This window comes from Nothoprocta perdicaria, unplaced genomic scaffold (assembly GCF_003342845.1).
Source record: "Nothoprocta perdicaria isolate Ctin4 unplaced genomic scaffold, notPer1 scaffold_2, whole genome shotgun sequence".
NCBI lineage: Eukaryota > Metazoa > Chordata > Aves > Tinamiformes > Tinamidae > Nothoprocta > Nothoprocta perdicaria.
The window spans coordinates 9,721,965-9,740,281 of NW_020455204.1; the positions used below are offsets into that span (position 1 = coordinate 9,721,965).

Below are 18,317 nucleotides of genomic sequence, written 5' to 3' on the forward strand. Positions count from 1 at the left end.
AAGGAAAAATTCATTAAGAACTGGAACCAGTCTAAAATATTTTTGAGACACATTAATACATCTAAAATAGACGTTCCAAGATAATGCTAAACTGGCAAGGTAAATACAAGTATGAATGTTATTAGACCTGTGTCTTTTAGTCTGCTGCTGTGGCACTGCTCATAATGAGAAACCTTCCTATCTCAACTTAATTGCTTTGTTTCACATAATTGAACTTAATGCTATAATGCAAAGTAGATCAAATTAGAGAGTTATTAAGTTGGTGAATTACATTCTGAATTCTTAAGTATACTAGGTGAAGTCTTTTATTCACATTTTTATTTAGCACAAGATTTTACTTATTAAAAAACTATGTTCTATAGACATTAGAGTACAGAAATTCTTGGTTCCTGTGGCAAAAATTACAAGTTTTCTGACGCAAGCTGAAGGTTAAAATAACCTTCTGCATGGGACAGTGGGGAGGCTACTTTTGACCAGCAGTGTGTGTTAAATTCCAGGTGCTTTGCAAAGCAAAGACAACCTACTCTGCTGTGCCAACTTCGAGTCCAGCAGCTGTAAACTTGGTGTGAAAGGGGAAGAAGGTGATTTGGTCTAACATATAAAGGCACAACACATCTTGAAAATTCCAGTTACTGCATATTCCTCATTCTCATTTAAAAGGCTGTACGCATGTACATTCTACTGCATGGTAAAGCAAAGTGTCAGTTCATTCCAATTCCAATATGAGTCCTGTGGCTGAGTATTCTGATGGATGCAGTGACCTGCGTGAAAGTTTCTGCATAACAACACCGCATAATGTCTAAAGGCTACAGCATGGGATGGTCTTGGCTTTCCTGACAACATACCCTGTAAGGCAAGTTTTAAATTAGACATTGAGACAACTACAGACTGAACAGGCAAAGAGAACATAGTGGTGATTATTCCAGTTTCTAAGCAAGTTTGATTATAGTGTTTTTGGGTTTTTTTTTTTTTTTTTTTTTAATGTTGCAAGAAGGAGCATGTCTTTCTAGATAATGTGTCCTGTAGATGATATTTGCCACACTGGCATTAGCTTTTCCATTTGTGGCAGGCTCGTGTCTCTGCCCTAATAACGCACTGACTGAATGTGTAATAATGAAGTCAAGAAAGCACTTAAGAGTATTTTTAGTCATAGCCTACGGTTATTTTACTTAAAAGAGGAGAGACAGCTTGATGAATAAACTTCTCACTAACTGCGAGCATATGCTCTATCCACCCCTCTCTGTGCATTTCTTCTGCTCCAAAACTTCCAAAGTGCTAAATCAAATCACAAGCATCAAAGCTGAAAGTCATTGGGTCAAACACCAGTCTCTCTCAGATCTTAAAGGCAGTCTTTTCTGAAAAGATGGATAAACTACAATGTTAATTACGAAGCATAAATTGTACCTGCAGTTCTTCCAGGAGATCAAAGTTCTGTTTGCGCAAGCTACTGTTTGCCTTTTCTAATTTATCCAGTCTCTGATTGTCATTTAAAGATGAATCTATAAGCTCATCCTGAAGCACATGGTATTCAACTTCATAAGCTTGCAACTGCTTGGCAATATCCATTTCAAACACCTGTTGCATATAAAAATAGTATTAGGTGCTATGCAGATCAAACAAATAGCTCAATGTCTTTAAGCCTATGGATCTAAACAGGGGTATCTAATCTTCTGTGTACAAAAACGGATTAATTGATGGTATTTCTTTCCCATTCTGTAAATGGTAAGATTTAGGCAGTAGAGATCTGCATCTATGATGAGATCCAGATCTAGATTCTGTTTAAAACCTTCCCACTGATCTGACATCTGACTTTGGGAAAAACCACAAACCTTTGTTTGTATTTGGGTAGTTGTGATTTTTTTTTTTTTTTTTTTTTTTTTTTAAGATTGTCAATGCAAGACAGCTCATGTTGGCACAAGATCTCTTAGATCTATCCAGAATTACATGTCACTTCTGAAGTGCATTCCAAGCCTCTGCCACACTTACAACTGTAAGACTTACAGTAGCACAGTTAAGTCAAAGTTTCAGATGAAAACAGTAAGTAAACATTTATTATTCTACATTACTCCTGGACACTGAAAGAAAGCAAACAAAATCCTCACTCCAATAGACTTAACAGAAACATTATGTAAAGTCAAAGCAGATTCCTATTATTGTTAGCTATGAATCACAGAACTCCGTGCTCAATCTTATAGACGAGTATTAAGCCCTATATTTTAAAAATGGATAAATAAAGTGAGGTAGAGGGAAAGACCCAAAGGCAAGAACTGCTCCTGTATTTTTCCTTACTCTGGTTCTGGATAACATCTGATTTCAAATTATCTAGGAAAAAGTCAGTGCTAGGAAGTATAATTCTAAAGGTCCTTGAGCAAGTTAGCTCCTTTGAAAACACTGAAGCAGCTGCTAAATGGAAAAGACAAGATGCCAGTCACAGAGCCTAGTGGAAAACAAAATTCAGACTGACTTAAAAATACACCCAAAAAACAGCCCAGGAACAAAAGTTAAGAGGCTACCCTTCATTTTTAAACATCTTGTACTATATTTCTCTTGGGAATAAGTCAAAAATATCTGAAGTAACAAGAAGTACTTTCCATTTTATTGAGTTATTTTCACCTACACAGCTTTAATTGTGGGGTGAAGCTAAGGAAACACTGAGTTTGTGAAACAAGGGAGGCATCTTAGATACCTATTGCATATACTATTAAAATTTCTCCCAGGCAGATGATATGGCAACATGAGTGCACACACTGAGCACCTGAACATGAAAGGCTGGAACACATTTTTAATTTGGTTTTGGCCACAGATACAGAACTCCGTGTTCTGTATGATCTGTATAATGCAGGCATCTCCGGAGAACACACACTGGCAGAATTCAAAGGAAAAAAAACAAAAACAGGTAGTTCAATTCTGCAGGGCAAATTTGGGTACTTCCTCTTGTGGCTTCTGCCATTTCCAGCCTCATCCGCGCTCTTGTGAAGAAGGGAAACCCCTGCTGTCATAACCAGGGTACCAAATCTGAAAGGGGGGAACACGAGGCCAACCAAAAGCTTAACCTGAAAGCCAACGAACTGAAGGCAGGTTACCGCACATAAACCACAGGCCGGGCTGCAGGAGGGGCACGACGACCAACTGATGGCCAAACACAATGGTCAAACAAATAGGCTGGTCAAATGGATGCTCCTTTCAAAGGTCACCCTGATCAAAGCAGAGGGACTGCTCTGCCTTCAACTCACTTCCATCTGCCCTGCTTGAGCTCAGAGCTGTTGGATAGAGCTGCTCCAAATCTCTCCTTCCTTCTGCTCAAAGCCAGGAGCTCTCTGCAGCTTGCCTAAGCACTGCAAGTCTCTTCAGAGCTGCACGCACAGGGCTGGGTGCCTGGTTGACAACCTGCTCCTCCTTTACCCTTTCCAAACGTCTACTCCTTCCCCTTCCACACACTCTCCAACTCTCCCTTCTTCAGGCAGTACTAGGTACCAGCCTGCTGGAATGGGAACAGACGGGAATCCCGCACAAGGCTGAGGCATTTGGCGCTGCCACTGCCTTTCCTTCTCCAGATCTTTCAGCCTGGGGTGAGTGGGAGACGTCTGCAATATGCACAGTGCAGCCCCTGCTACTGCAGCCCACAAGAAGCCTTTGGAAAAAGTCTTCTATTAGACTGTTGCAAATTAGACATTACAGCTGGATCTTCCAATTAAAACAGTCAGGCAGCCCTTAACTGCAATGATCTGTGTGATTCTTGTCTTATGGCATGTATTATTGCACATGGACTAAAACTTCTTGTCAATATTACATATTACATGTTCATTTTCACATACTATACATTACACATACTTTAAAACATAAACTGCAATTGCCATTGAAGACTCTGCAAATTGACATGCTGGAATAGAGGTGCACTATACAAGCCATGGGCTTCCCCCCAAAATCCAACATTTTTAAAACTACAAAATCAGAATCCTTCTCAAACGGAAACAACGCAATACACTTCAATCTGTTATGGTGCTTCCATCAACAAATAGCTTTTATTAAGAAATGTGTCATTTCTTCAGCTACTACCCATATGTTCAGATGATTTCATACCTGACTAATGGTCTTTTCCATCTGTACCAAACCCAAGTTTGGGAGAGTGCTTTTAATAAAATCAACTATAGTTTCTAGGTTCTCATGTTGTAGAATCAAGGGCTTGTGGCTTCCCAAAAGGCTTAAGGCAACTTTAAATATAGCCTCGGACCCTTGAAGGAACAGCATATCTGTGAAAACAGAAACCAAAGTAGATTAAGCAAGCAAATCTTTGTCAAGGATATTAAAACAATAAGAAGTCCAAGGATAACAACTTCTTACAGGATAGAACAAGGGGCTAGAGAGATGCTCTGCTGAGCAGGTACTTCTCTTACGGTCTTTTATGTCTCTCAAAATCACTGAGCATCAGGATTATTACTAATTAACTCAAGTTTGAATAGTACACTTAACTGGCATAATCAATTAAAGCTATTTAGTGAGATATAGATGTCAGCACGGAAGAATACTGTTCAAATCCACCTGTCCAAAAGCAGCAGCTTTGACTTTCCTGTTACTCTACTCATTGTTTGTTTTAGGGGCTTACTATGGGCAAACCTATTTGGTGAATATAAAAAGGTATTGATGGAGGTGAAAAAGAAGAAGAGAACATATTCTTTTTTCTAAATTTTATATGGCAGCCCAGCGGATTTCAAGTCAAGTTTTATGTGTATCTTGCAACCAAATAAACGTTATCCTACCAAGTCCCCTCCACTACTAAGTAAATAAGTATTTAAAGTATTTATATATATATATATATATATATATATATATATAAAGTATTTATATATATATATAAAGTATTAAAGTATTTAATACTAAGTATTTAATACCAGTTCTTTGTCATCCTGTATTTTCATTAGATTCAACTGAGAAGTGCTGAAAGCTTGGACAGGTAATTAAGAAGTACAATGTACTTCTTTTTTTGCTTATTTCTGATTTGCTATTTGCTTCACAACAAAGTCTTCTGGTTAACTTCTTTATAGTCTACTGCTTTTATATAGTGCTTGCATGTAAAAATTTTTAAAAATACATGAAAACCAGCAAGCTCTATAGAAATCTAAAGGAGGTGTTCAGTAATAGCTGTATTATTTTACAATAATATGGCTTAAGACATCAAAGAGTTCACGTGGCAGATAGAGGATGGCAGCACATTCTGTTTGTCTTAGTAGCCTGTACACAAGTAACCTGGGCTCGTGTTACTCAGGACAACATTTTTTCCTCGCAAGTTCTAACAAGTGAGCAGTAAAAATGCACATGCCACAGTGTGCAAAAACACAGCAGCAGGTGGGTCAGGACTGCTTGGCTCACGGCACCTCCTGCAGCACTGCAAACCACAGCCTCACAGGGTGACACCTGCAGCTCTGCAAACCACAGCCCCGCAGGGTGACACCTCCAGCCTTCTGCAGGTTCGAGGGCTTGTTTTGGTTCGCTGCTCTAGCTTCAGAGCCGTCACCATGGGTGGAATCTACTCCTTGAATGTAAAAGAATTACAGTTCATGTTCTCATCTAATTGCTTACTTCCAGTAAGCACTGTTCTGAAGGATCTTTGAAACTTTGAATACTTTGAAACATCAAAAAGCTGCAAGTGTTGCTCACAGTAAATTTTGACAGAGATCAGAAGTGATTGCTCCAGTCACACATGCTCTTCTCTTGCTGACCTAAAATGAGTTCTGCGGAGATCATGGATGTAGCTATGCTCTCTATTTTGATCTAAAACCTTTGGTTTTTAAAGCTCTAAAATCCTCCACTGTCACTAATCAGTGTACTAAGGCAGAAATCCAAGTATACTGGATACACAAAGCACTTTCTCATATATCTCACTGGAGTCAAAAGCCCAAAGACTCTTATTAACATGTACAATGCTACAAATTATTCTGAATATTTGAAAGAAAACTGATTGTCTTCTTGGAATCTCTTTCTCTATGTATTTTGGTTCTTGTGGTAGATAAGACCATTAATTTTAGAAGCTAAGAAAATGTTAATATTAATGCCCTAATAAATCATTGTCTCTCTAAATTTCTGAAATAAGAATTAAGATGATGCCAAGAGTTTTCTATTTGAAGACAGGAAGTAGGGAGAGAGCTCCAATTCATCGTGCTCCATCATCCAATGGAAGGTCCAGTACCACACAGGAAAACCAAAATACAGAAAATTTTTATATGCACGCAAAAGACAGCATTGAGGTAAACTCATAATAAGATTTTAATAATTAAAGAGAGAGAGAGAGAGAGAGAACGTGATTTCTGCAGATTCAGAAAAAATGTTAGAATAGATGACCTTGGAACTTACAGATCACATATTTCCAATCATTTTTCAGTTTCCAGAAAGTGAAGAGATTATCCTTCAGAATAAAAATGCAAAGGTAGCAAACACTGTTTTAAAATCCCAGTGCCTCTGGAGAGTACTGATCAAACAGAAGTGTGTGCATGTACATGTTTTAGAAACATAATTCTCAAAATCATTTTCCCCTGACACTGTTTGAGGCAGTGATTTAATAGAGTAAATGGATTTGTTTCTCAGATGGTTCTTTGGTCGCATTTCTTTTCAGCTCAAAGTTAACCAACTCCAGGTGTTAAGGTTTCTACATTGCCTTCACGGCACACACTTCTCAGAACTGCTAAAGGGTACAAAAAGATAACAATGAAGATGAAAAAGGCATGACAGTTCACAAGCCTCCCTTGCTCTCCTTCCCTCTCTTTCCATTTTCCTGCAAACATGAAGCTTTCTATAGGATGCTTTTTCTTGTTTTTCTTCTACTCATCAACAGTGTATGCTGAACATTTCTCCTGTGTGTCTGATAGCAGAAGTTTGCATATTAAGTTTCTAAAATAAAAGGTGGAAGTTTTATAAGGAATTACCAAATACTCTGGCCACAAATCCGAGGGGAAACTGGGAGGCAAACATGGTGAGAAACCAGGGAGCAGCATAGAGACTGGGGCCAATCTCATGTTCCTCTAGGTGGTTGTAGAGATCTCGATGGTAGTCATGAAGAAGTCTAGACAGTTGATACATCTGGATCTGCATGGATGAGGAATAGAGACTAAAAGTAAATAGGTTTTAACAGTCAGAGTAGCACAGTCAGTGCTTTGTACTCTTACTAAAAACAGTGCAAGATACCTATCAATTAATATTCAGGCTGACTTCTGTAAAGAAAAAAAGATTCAAGATCCATTTCAGAGACCCAGGATAGGCCACCTAAGAGCCTGCAACACGTACATCTGCAGGGTCACTTGATCCTCATACAACATAGAGCAGGATTCTTGCTATTCACAGTTTTCCTCGTTTGCCCAGTAGCCCCTTTTCATTTGAAATTAATGCATTTAAGACAAACCATTCTTTTTGCAGATTATCCTCTTCATTTTTGACTTACTGAATGTAAGTTGAAGTGCATATTTTGACAACTCTATTTGTATTGCATTATTGATATTTAGCATTAGCATCCTGTTACTAGAAAAATGGAACCATACCTGTAAAATAGTCATGTCAGGACGATACTGTTTTCTCAGACCCATGTCAAACATGAGAAACTTCAGCATTTTAAAAGCATCTTCTTCACTCATATGAAGTAGTAAAACGCCTGCTACAAAGCTAAGGCCCTGGCAATATCCTACTTCCTGGTCCAAGAGGGAATAGGCCTTCAAAATATTGTAGAGTGACAGCTGCCCCGCTCCCAGCTGTGCTGAGAAGTATGGATGTGTTGGAAATGTCCGTCCTGTGAAAATAGCAGAGCTTAGCAATTAAAACTGAAAACATAAACAAAACACACTCTTGCACTGTTATGAAACTGGACTTTTTTTGAGCATACGAAAATTATCAGTACAAAACTACAAATGCTTATACTTCACAGACTGTAATCGCTTTTGTTGCACCAGTTTCAAAGTAAATTTAGCAATTAGGAGAGAAGCCAGGCTCTGCGAGGGGAAGGCTGCTGCTGGGAACAGCAGAGTGACTGGTTCTTAGCACGGGACCTTGCCCAGCTTGCTGCGAGGTGTGGGGTGGCTGCCTCAGGCAGTGCAAGCCAGGACACAGGGCTCCTGCCTCACCCAGCCCCCTTCTCCCCAGCGTTGGCTCTTGGGCAGTACCAAGATCCAAATAAAGATTCTGAACATGAGTTCTTCGGGCCAGGGCTCATTCCCTTTCTCTTTTCTTCTGGTCTTTCCTTCCACCAACTGTGTCCTTGGCTCCTTCCCTCCCTGCCCTGGTCCCTCCACCTTTCCTGCACAGCAAAATCTGGACTTCTTCATGAGCTGATTCAGCTTGCTAACTTGGCAGAAAGCTCCCTTTTGTGGAGCTGGTTTCTCTGCCCTGTTGCTCGGGGAGGTGTGGGTGACAGCTGTGGGAGCAAAATTTACTCAGCGTGGCAACAGGCTACCCGATCTATTCCCCACAACTCTCTAAATCTCAGCCTAAAGTAAACTTTGTGTCAACTGCAGAGCTGCAGGAGCCCAACAGCACCATTTCTACCTCTGCAGATCTAGAAGGGGACGATCTGCACCTCATGCTGGCTCATCTCTAAACTGGGATCAATAAACAGAGCACTGGGATCAATTTGCCCTTAAAATGAATCAGTCTAAATACATAACTTACACAACCAGACTGACTCTCAGAATTTACTCTGTGACTTAAAGCACAATTTGCCTTTTTTGTTTGAAGTCCACATACAGTATCTCTAGAACTGTTTAGTTATACATATATGTGTGTGCATTTCTCTGTGACTTATATGGAACAGATACATTAAAAGTTTGATGGTTTAGAAAATATTTTAAAAGTGAACATTTTCTTATCCAAGGGGGAAAAAAAGCCCTCCCCCATCAGATTTCCCCTTACAAAACTACATGAACTGAGAGGAAATTTGAATACATCTTTTGTTCTAGTATTAACTAGAGCTTGTTTTTCAGTTGCCCACTTGTTAAATACCACCCCACCCTGCAGCTCCTGGAATGCTGCTGTGCTGCCAGATAACAGCAGAGCTCCTGTTTCAGAAAGACAAAGCCAGGGGCCGGGCCCTTCTGCATCCCGGTTCACCCATCACACTGGGCTCCAGCCTTCAGCTGCCGCCAGGTCTGCCCCCACCAGCCTCTCAAAGACCTCAGTGCTACAAAAGCAGCGTTTTTGGCTTCCAGAATAGAAGGGAGATTGTTTCCCTTGGCAAAGATTGCTCTGCCTGAGCTGCAGGTTGTAGCGATATAGTCTAAAAGTAGACCTGTGTTGCCTCGTTCATATCACAACGTTCCTTTTGCAGGAGAAAAATTATAAGCTGAATTAGAATAAAAATGCAAAAGGAGTCCTAAAAAGAGTAATAATAAAAAAAAAAGAAATAAAAACAGTAGTAATAGTAGGTTTTACTCAAGAAAAAATAATATATGCTACCTCAAGAAATCCAGATTGTTACTGTTTTATTTTTCAAAAATAATAAAACAATTCTCTGCTGGGTCCAGCAAACACCTAATGACAAACCTAAACGTGGTGCTTAGGACCTGAGATCCCCCCTGACAGCAGGGCTTGCAGGTGGAGCCACAAAAGGAAACAACCAGAGGCGCCTGCGTGCAGTTGTGGCTTGCTTCTTTCCCACACAGCGTGCTAGCTCTCAATGCAAAAAACACAATAAAGTGATCCCTGCTTTGGATATCCCTGCTTTGGATATTCCTGCTCTCTGGCACCGAGCTGGCACAGCCCAGGGTGCCGCCGCCTTCAGAAGGGCATGGGCAAATCCCAGCTGTGCCCAAGGGCGAATTCCCAGCCTGGTGCAACTGCTGATTCCTGCCTGCACCAGGAAAGGGCATCCAGACACACAGCCCTGTCCTGAGTCTCGGGAAGCTCCACTAACGGCAGGTGTCCCCACTCAGTTGAGCATGAGCTGCTGTGGCTTTGGCTCATGCTCTGTATGAGCACGACCTCTGCAGCTTGACTTGGGGAAGCTTGTAGATTCCACACCACACGTGGCAAGAACGTGGGTTCTTCTCTCAAGCCTACACAATTCCACGTCTGAGATGCTTTCAGAAAGATCCTTAAAGATATATTTAAGGTAAGCACTTCTGATAGCCTGCAGCAACACAAGCCAAAACATGCAAATTCCTCCTGGCTGTCTTCTAGCAATTACACTGTCTGCTACTGCACAGCAACACACTGTTTCTTCAGCTTCCTACTTTACCTTACTGAAAAAATAGGTCCCAAGTCCTTCCCCAAGCTAAGGAGCTAGCAAGTACACCTCCCTAAATGACATTCTGCAATAAAACAGCCACACACAATTCCCGATTTGCCAACACTTGCAGTCATTTGTTCCTACAAGCAGAGCACATGGCTGAGACGGGAAAGTGTCTGTGTGTGGAAGCAGGCAGACACAGGAGCAGCTTCCTGAGCCCGCGGGCCTCCACCTGCTACATAAGCTGCTAAACTTGGACCCTGGGCTTCCTGCTCCCCACAAGGTCATTCTGCCCCTCGCCAGTTCTGGAGCACAGAGCATTCTCTGAACTGGTTCAGCTCCCTAATCCAGCACAAAACTGCGTGCCTCTTATTTTAATCTCAGAATGCTGATTTACTTACCTAGGTCAATAAGTATTGCATGTTGCTGGGAAGTCAGTTGTTTCAGGAGCTCTTTATACGGAGTGTCCTTTGGGGGTTGTTTGCATGGAAACTGGTGTTTAAGATGGTATTGCTCTGCCAAAAACTTCCAAATCTCTCCACGGTGGTGACGAGGTATGCCTGAGAGAGAAGGCAGAGTCATTAAAACAGTAATTCCCGCTCACACCAAGGATCCAGCTACAATCCGAGGCAATAAGATTGAGGAAGCTGAAGAACTGCCTAACAGATAGGGATGATACGGACCTCCAATACTACAGAGGCAGATCAAACCACACTGCTTGTACTCTTTTCCAACAGTGAAAGATGTGAGCATTTTAACAGGAGATTTCATAGAATCATAGAATGCCCAAGGTTGGAAGGGACCTCAGAGGTCATCGAGTCCAACCCCCCTGCTCACGCAGGGTCACCTAGAGCACGGGGCACAGGGCTGCAGCCAAGCGGGTTTTAAAGATCCCCAAAGATCTTTAAAGAGGTTCCAGTGCTTTGTCACCCTCACAGTGAAGAAATGCTTCCTTAAGTTCCTGTGGAACTTCCGATGCTTCAGTTTGAAGCCATTTCCTCTAGTCCTATCACTGTCCACCACTGAAAAAAGGCCACCCCTCTTGAGAGGTGAGCTGCCCAAAATGTAAGGTTAGCACTTCACATCTACTCCAGCAGCTTGCAAGAAGACAGTAGAACTGCAATACTTGTCTCTGAAAGGCTTTTCTTCCATATTCCCATTCCAAAATACATAATAAAGCACTGCAACACAACAACTGCACATACAGCACAGTGACTGTTACTGGAAGTAAATCTTAGCAAGCTGGGATGTGGTGCATCAGCAGTATAAGCAGGGATGAGGTATGATCCAGGGAGTGTATCAAACGCAGCTACTTGTTGTTGCTGGCTTGCTGAAGGACTGGCACATGTTTAAAACACTTGGAACACTTGAAAACAGTTTGAATTCTCTTTAAAAAGGGATGAAGCTACTTAACTACTTCACATATGCATGGGGAGCCTTCATTTGTATCTATACATGAAACTCTGTGGAGTTTCACATAAAGAAAAGCTTATTATTACAAACATACTGCCTTCAGCATAACGTATAATTATCTTATAATTGGCATAATAATGTATCAACTACATAAAAATATCAATACGCTAATTTATAACAAAGTTCTGTCTAGTCACCAATTCAATAGAATCAGATATCAGCATCTGAAGGAATTTATGACTTAATGTCCTTTTGGAAGAGTTGTTTTTTTAGTATTTAACATATGGATAACTACAATAATAAAGGAAACAAAAATCAATTCAAGCATACAACTTAGATGGACAATTTTGCCATCCTATGTAAGTACAAAAGCATATTAATCTATTTCTAAAATTTATCTCTATTTTTACTAGCCTATCATAATTTACAGACAACTGCTTTAAAATCAAATGTTAGCAGAAATGTTTGATACTTCAGTCCAAACCACAAGTGTATCTAGAGAATGTGTCTGCAAATTACTTCAGGCAGCTTAAACTTGATTACTGAAAAGTCTCCAACATGAAACCAGGAGACAAAGAGCTGCTTTAGCCACCAAATGACCCAGGTTCTTGTCTTCAGTTACATTTCTAAAATTCCTTTAGTTTCTGTGAGGTTCCATGTGCAGTGTAGGGTAAAATTTGCTTAATAATGCATATTTATAGCTGCAAATCTATGAACCCAAGTCTTTTTAGGGGAAATGGTCCCATATGAACTTCATCTGTGTATGCTGCATTGCGTGTGCAATAAGAATATTTAGTTTACTATTTCTTATATAAAAATATACATTTCTTGCAATTTTGCCTTGCTTATTTTTCTGGTTTTCTTCCCAATTTAGAATCTATGGAAATTAATTTAAATACATTTTTCATTTCTGTAGCTATGAAATTTGGCACCACTTCACTCTAAGAATTCTGGTTTGCCACAATCAGTCTCTATAGAGGCCTATTCATAACATCAAGAGCTATGAAATATTCCCCTAATCACTGGCTACTTTTGTTTATTATTAGCAATTCATTAGTGAGGAATTTTGGTGTTACTCCAAGTCCTTTAACTTATATTTTGAACCCCAAAGCAGGCCAGCACCACCAGACTATCAGCAAAAAAGCAGTTTTCCTCATGTTCAAACTTTTCCCTCTCTTGCAGACACCTGTGCTTAGGTCACCTGGTACTGTTAGGAAATCTAGACCTGTCTAGTCATCAGAAATGGTCAACCAGGGCAACTTACTTGGATGATAAACTACAGGCAGGCTCGTTATTTAAAACAGTAGATAATTGCTGGTTGTGAATTCTTGCTTCTTCCCTTACACATTCGCTTTGCATAAAGCTAGAAAATCTCCTTGGAATGGCCACCTTTGCTACTTGCTACATCCAACAGATATTTTGGTATGAGAACTTTGAATCCTGCCATGGCACAAGTAACTTACAGTAATAATTTCTCAGAAAAATTAGAAAACATCTTCAGGTTAAGTTACTTATAATGCAGTGGGGAGAAAAGCTGGTCAGTCTTCCTCACAAGAGTGGGGCTGTCAGTGGTATTTGTAAGTACATGCTTTGCTCCCTTCAGAAAAAGGTGGTTCTACAAATGTATATACAAACAGTAGACATGGATACAGGCACTAAGCAAGCTAGAACAGAATATACAGATAACAGCGTAGACCCGCTCTTCGGTTCTCTATGCAATTTCATTCAAAGATGACATTAGCTTCTTATGAAAGGGAATGTGACTTCAACATGTGTAATCATTTATGATCTTTATGATTTTACTTCCTCAGTTAGCAAGTTGAGAAACATCTCTAGTAATAAAATGGTCAACAAGGAGTGATTAAGAAATCACCTGCTTCCTTTTCTAATAAAACATACATGTATTTCAACATCTCAAAATAACAAGCTATGCTTACCTTGCCCAACAGCAGAATGTATTTTTTCCACATCAAATTTAATCTTTGACCTTCCAGGTGTACTCAACATTTTTTCCCAAATCAAAGTTACATCTTTTAAGCATGGTGTGATTTCTTCATAGTCAAGTTTCAGACGTCTGTTCTGCAAATTGTTTTCTGAGGCTAGGAAATGGTATCATGAATGCACCAGTTAATATTGTTTAATATTTATAAAATGGATTCATTTATGACTTAGAAAGCATTATTCTACCCTAATGCAAGTCATTACAGACCTTTCTTATATAGTTTTTAGACTATAGTTGGCAGCCTTAGACTGAAGCCTACAGCCAGCTCCTTGAGAACTTCAGTGCAACTTCAGCACTCGCTGAACAGACCATTGCTGTGATCTGTCATTGTTAGTGATCTTAAGCACTGACTTACAGATGACAATGTAAAAAGAACTTCATGCAAGATGATAATGCTGAGTTCCTTATCGGCACTTCCAGGCACCAGACAAAAACAAAAACCCACAGCAAACCACCAGAGGGGGAGAAAAAAAAAACAACGCAATGCTAATCAAAAACAAACACTGTAAATCATTGCTTACAATAAGGAGAGTTGACCCAGATGCTACTGAACTTACTTATCTATATGTTTTAGAAAGAGCCATGCTGAGACTTATTCACTGCAAAGGTCCTACAGCAAATCCCAAAACTGAATTTGTTTTGCAGTAACATGCAATCAAGAACTCCACCAACCTTGTAACTTCTGATTTTCCTTCTCCATCCTGAGCAGCAGTATCTGCTGAATAATGGCTTTCTTCCACAGCTCCCGGAGCTCCCGAGGTGTTCGCTGCCTTTCTTCCTTCACAGGCCCAAAAGGGCCATCTTCACACACTGGTTCTAGTGGAGATCTGGGTGGAAGCTCTCCCAACTCAGAGTAATCTTTAGAAGACAGATGCTGTTGTGAACCATTTAAAATTCATGACTAGTTAAATGGACATGCTTTCTAAGATCAATTGACAGGTGCATATATTAAAAATAAAGTATCCACCCAACCTCCCTACTGTAAAAACCTGAGTGGTCCCAAGGCTTGTATGTGCCTTTCAAACATAAAGACCTTCTACAAGCAAGGAGAACAGTGTTGAGTCACATTTCAGCACGAGTTTACTGCAAATATTTGTATTTTTATAGCACACACATACATTACTCGAATATTTTTTCTTCCATGCAAAATGTGAATATTGAAACCTAAATGTGGGCTACTACTGCTCTTCAAGATTTCTTCCAAAAGCTTACATTTCATTCAGAACAAAACTAAGTTATCCAGTGTTTTTATTTTGAAATTCAGACCTAGCCATCTTATGCTTAACCGGACAGACACCTGTCTTGTGAACAAGTTAACCTTGTATATTCTTGTATACTCAGAGTCTCCCCTTAGAATTGTGTCCAATAAACATCCTGCCAGTACGTCTTCTCTTTGGCCAAGCCAATTTCAATTCTGATATTGAAACTCTGACATTCTTCTATGTCCTCAGATTACAAGTTATTATTTAAAAAATCCAAATGTTATAACATTCCCTTATGTGTGTGCATGTATACATGTAAATATGTATTTTACACTAAATATGTGTATATATAAGCATTCATACACACACACACATATATATTAACTGCATATATACATATATGCATCACACAGGAGTCATCCTGCAGTGAGCTCTGTCTAGATTAGAATCTATGCTGATTTTCCCTAAAATCAATCCATAATCAGCAATTATGTATATGAGATAAAAACCTAAGGCTAACACATCTCCTGAAAATCCCATCTGTCAAGTAATAAACAGGGAGCTAGTGTCCGTTTCCTTACGTTTGTTCCAGTAACGCACCCAGGCCAGGTGAGGGCTAGCTGCCGATGCCACACAACACCCTGCCCTGACACCCTCTGCACACAGGAACAGGGCCTTCTCCCCCTTCCTGATGTTCCCCCAGTTCAGGAGCAGCCACCAGGCTGCCACACAGGCCCTTCTCCAAGGGCAGATGGAGCACGAACGCGCTCTGGCCAGGCCGCCTCATCCAGGCTTTCCTGTCTGGACATCCTGGGAAGGGCGAGAGGGCACCGCAGGACTGCAAAGCTCCCTTCTGCCGAGCCCTTGGGAAGATGTTGGCCACTGAGGGATTTGGCATTTGGGGCTCACGGAGAATTAAATCCTTGCAACTTGATGGGGAAGAAAAAGCCTGATGGAAAGGGCTCGCACACAGGTGTCATCCTGGGAACAGTGACGGTCAAAAGAGACTGCTCCAGGTCTAATCCCAATTCTCAAGTCTAGCCGCCTGATGCTCAGTTCAGAAGCTGGTGAGGGAGGGAGAGGTCAAGGTGACCAAAAGCCCCGCAGGAGACCCTCTGCGAGACACGGAGCGCTCCGGCGCTTCCCCCCCTCGCATGCGCTCCGTTTGGGAAGCAGCAAAACCAGCCGGCTTTCCCAAACACCAGTTTCAAGCAGCTCTACAACCCTTGTTGGAACAAGAGTCTGAAGTATGCAGCAAAGTCCAAACCATTTTTCCTCTAATCTGATAAATACATGCACCCATCAAGGCTACAGCTTCAAGAGAAGTAAAAAGGAATGGGTAAATTTGAGAAATTATAGAAAATAAGGCTACAGCTGAAACGTGGCATGTTTCAGATTGCACATCAATCAAATACAGCACCCACACAGTTAAAAAACAGAAGAAAAAAAGCAACCTAACCTGCCTTTGACAAAGGAAACACACGCCCTTAGCTGCACAAACACCCCACCAGCTAAGGCCATGCAATGGGATGACAACCAGTTTGTACAGCAAATATTCAGAAACAGAGACAAACACCTAAGACATGTTTGCTCTCACTTCTACTTTTTAATGTCACAGCAAGTGATGCTTTACCCTTTTCTTGGGCTTCTGTTGGTCTTATATAGAATACGCTTCTTGTCAAGCATTCAAAGACACATAAAAGACTGAAAACATTACAAAAGAAAGTGAACAATAAATATATCTCATGCAAACCAAGGACTTTTTGTAGGAACAGTAAGTTATGTTATTCATGTTGTGGTACCACTTAATTTAACTACACACAAAATAAGACCATTTCTACCTATCAATTACTGTATGGTTATTTTATACCATATCTGCATGGTTATTTTTCAGCTATTCTGAAGGCACAATAATATATACTTATATTGATAAATGTAAATATAATTTATAAACTGCTTCTACAGGAAAAAACCCTAATTTCTCCACATGTAAAATCAATGCCCAAATCCACCCTTCTCTTCCTATTAAATTCTACAGGAAAATCCATCTCAACAGTATTCCTCCTGGAGCCCAACAGAATGGCTGGGCACAGGCTGCCCGGTTGTGCAAGCAGGTTGATGCTTTAAAGAGCAGCTCCCCACGACCTGTTCCCCACGGCACCCCACCACGGACAAGGGCGCCTGTGCAGGCTACTTCAGTGGGCTCCCAGCAAGAGGTGCTCCTGAAAAATGGTTCTGCACAGGAGCCCAGGGCTCCGCTTCCCACGTCACTGCCTGACAGCATAAGGATTTTGAAGGAGGCATGCACATGAACACTGCATCCTGCCTCCCTACAAACTAACAGAACTGCAAGGTTTGCGCCCTGTGAAATTCTGCTCAGAAAGCTCCTATACACGGACAGCCCCGGCACTGGAGCTGCTGCCCTTTCCTTGCATGTTTAAAGGCACTCGCACAAATGAGCTGAGTCCATCAAGTAAGAATGGGAATGTTCACCGCTCTTCCCTTCTGCTTCCCTTAAGTTTTGCCCCTGTCAGTCTTTTCCTCTCCAAGTATCAAATGGGGTGCGTCCAAGCATCACCTGCTTCCTGATTCAACATTTATCTGCATGTTGTATGCACTTAACTGCATCTGCACTCAAGGGCTAAAAAGACAAAACAAAACTTCTCAAACTAGTAAGAACATTTTAAATCTTCACAAATTCCATTCTGAATATAATTATTCACCAGATATCTACCGCATTTCAGAGAATGATGAACTTCACATGATGACCAATTAGGCAAATGGCAAGGACTTGCCAGGCTGGTGGCAATCACCACTTGTCACAAAGCAAAGTATGAAACACTGACAGAGATGGATTCAGAAATGCTGCCAGTTATTAAAAATGTCACTACCATGAAGATACTATATTAGAACCCTTTAAAAATACCAGAAGCATTCTTTTTTTTTTTTTTATTTTTTCTTCTTTACAAGTAAATAAGAAGGCATCCCTGAACAAAGATTTGTACCACAAAAAAGCTTTATGTAGATGTCATCAGCTAGAGAAGGAGCATACACTTGATTAATTCTCAACTCGATTTGAGAATTAAATGCGAAATTATTCCTATCTGACTGTTCTTCCAACACACACACACACAAACACTACTGTCAGCAATGTTCAGAATATCTTTTTCTTATGTTGACAGACTGATTAACTTACTTCAACAGATGTGAAACTTTAAAAAACCCACCCTCCTTCAGAAAAGTTATTAGTGCGTTGCATGCACTAATTTAAATTGCCTTATAGAACTAATGAAAACTGTCACCAGATGTTAATGGATGGCTACAAAAGCAACCCCCTTAGGAACATCTTTATCCACTGTGTGTTATCTGTGGTCTATTTGCTTCTTGGTACATTGTTATAGCACCCAATATAAGAAGCAAAACACCTTGGGGAAAACAACCTCTTCTCTTCACCCTACTCACCTTATTAGTGGTTTCTTGATCTCTTCTAGCTTCAAAT

General features: G+C 40.5%; 1 protein-coding gene across 6 annotated transcripts in view; it reads right to left on the minus strand.

Moving 5' to 3' along the window:
* Positions 1 to 18,317, minus strand: part of TBC1D1 (TBC1 domain family member 1) — an 84,367-nt gene that overhangs the window by 2,071 nt on the left and 63,979 nt on the right. For all 6 annotated transcript variants that reach the window (XM_026037476.1, XM_026037473.1, XM_026037475.1 and 3 more), the window contains 7 exons: positions 14,289 to 14,474; positions 13,552 to 13,713; positions 10,603 to 10,761; positions 7,527 to 7,771; positions 6,918 to 7,077; positions 4,081 to 4,250; positions 1,405 to 1,575 (listed from right to left, as the gene is read on the minus strand). In XM_026037476.1, the coding sequence (XP_025893261.1) occupies positions 1,405 to 1,575; positions 4,081 to 4,250; positions 6,918 to 7,077; positions 7,527 to 7,771; positions 10,603 to 10,761; positions 13,552 to 13,713; positions 14,289 to 14,474 (1,253 nt within the window). The remainder of the gene's footprint in view (positions 1 to 1,404; positions 1,576 to 4,080; positions 4,251 to 6,917; positions 7,078 to 7,526; positions 7,772 to 10,602; positions 10,762 to 13,551; positions 13,714 to 14,288; positions 14,475 to 18,317) is intronic.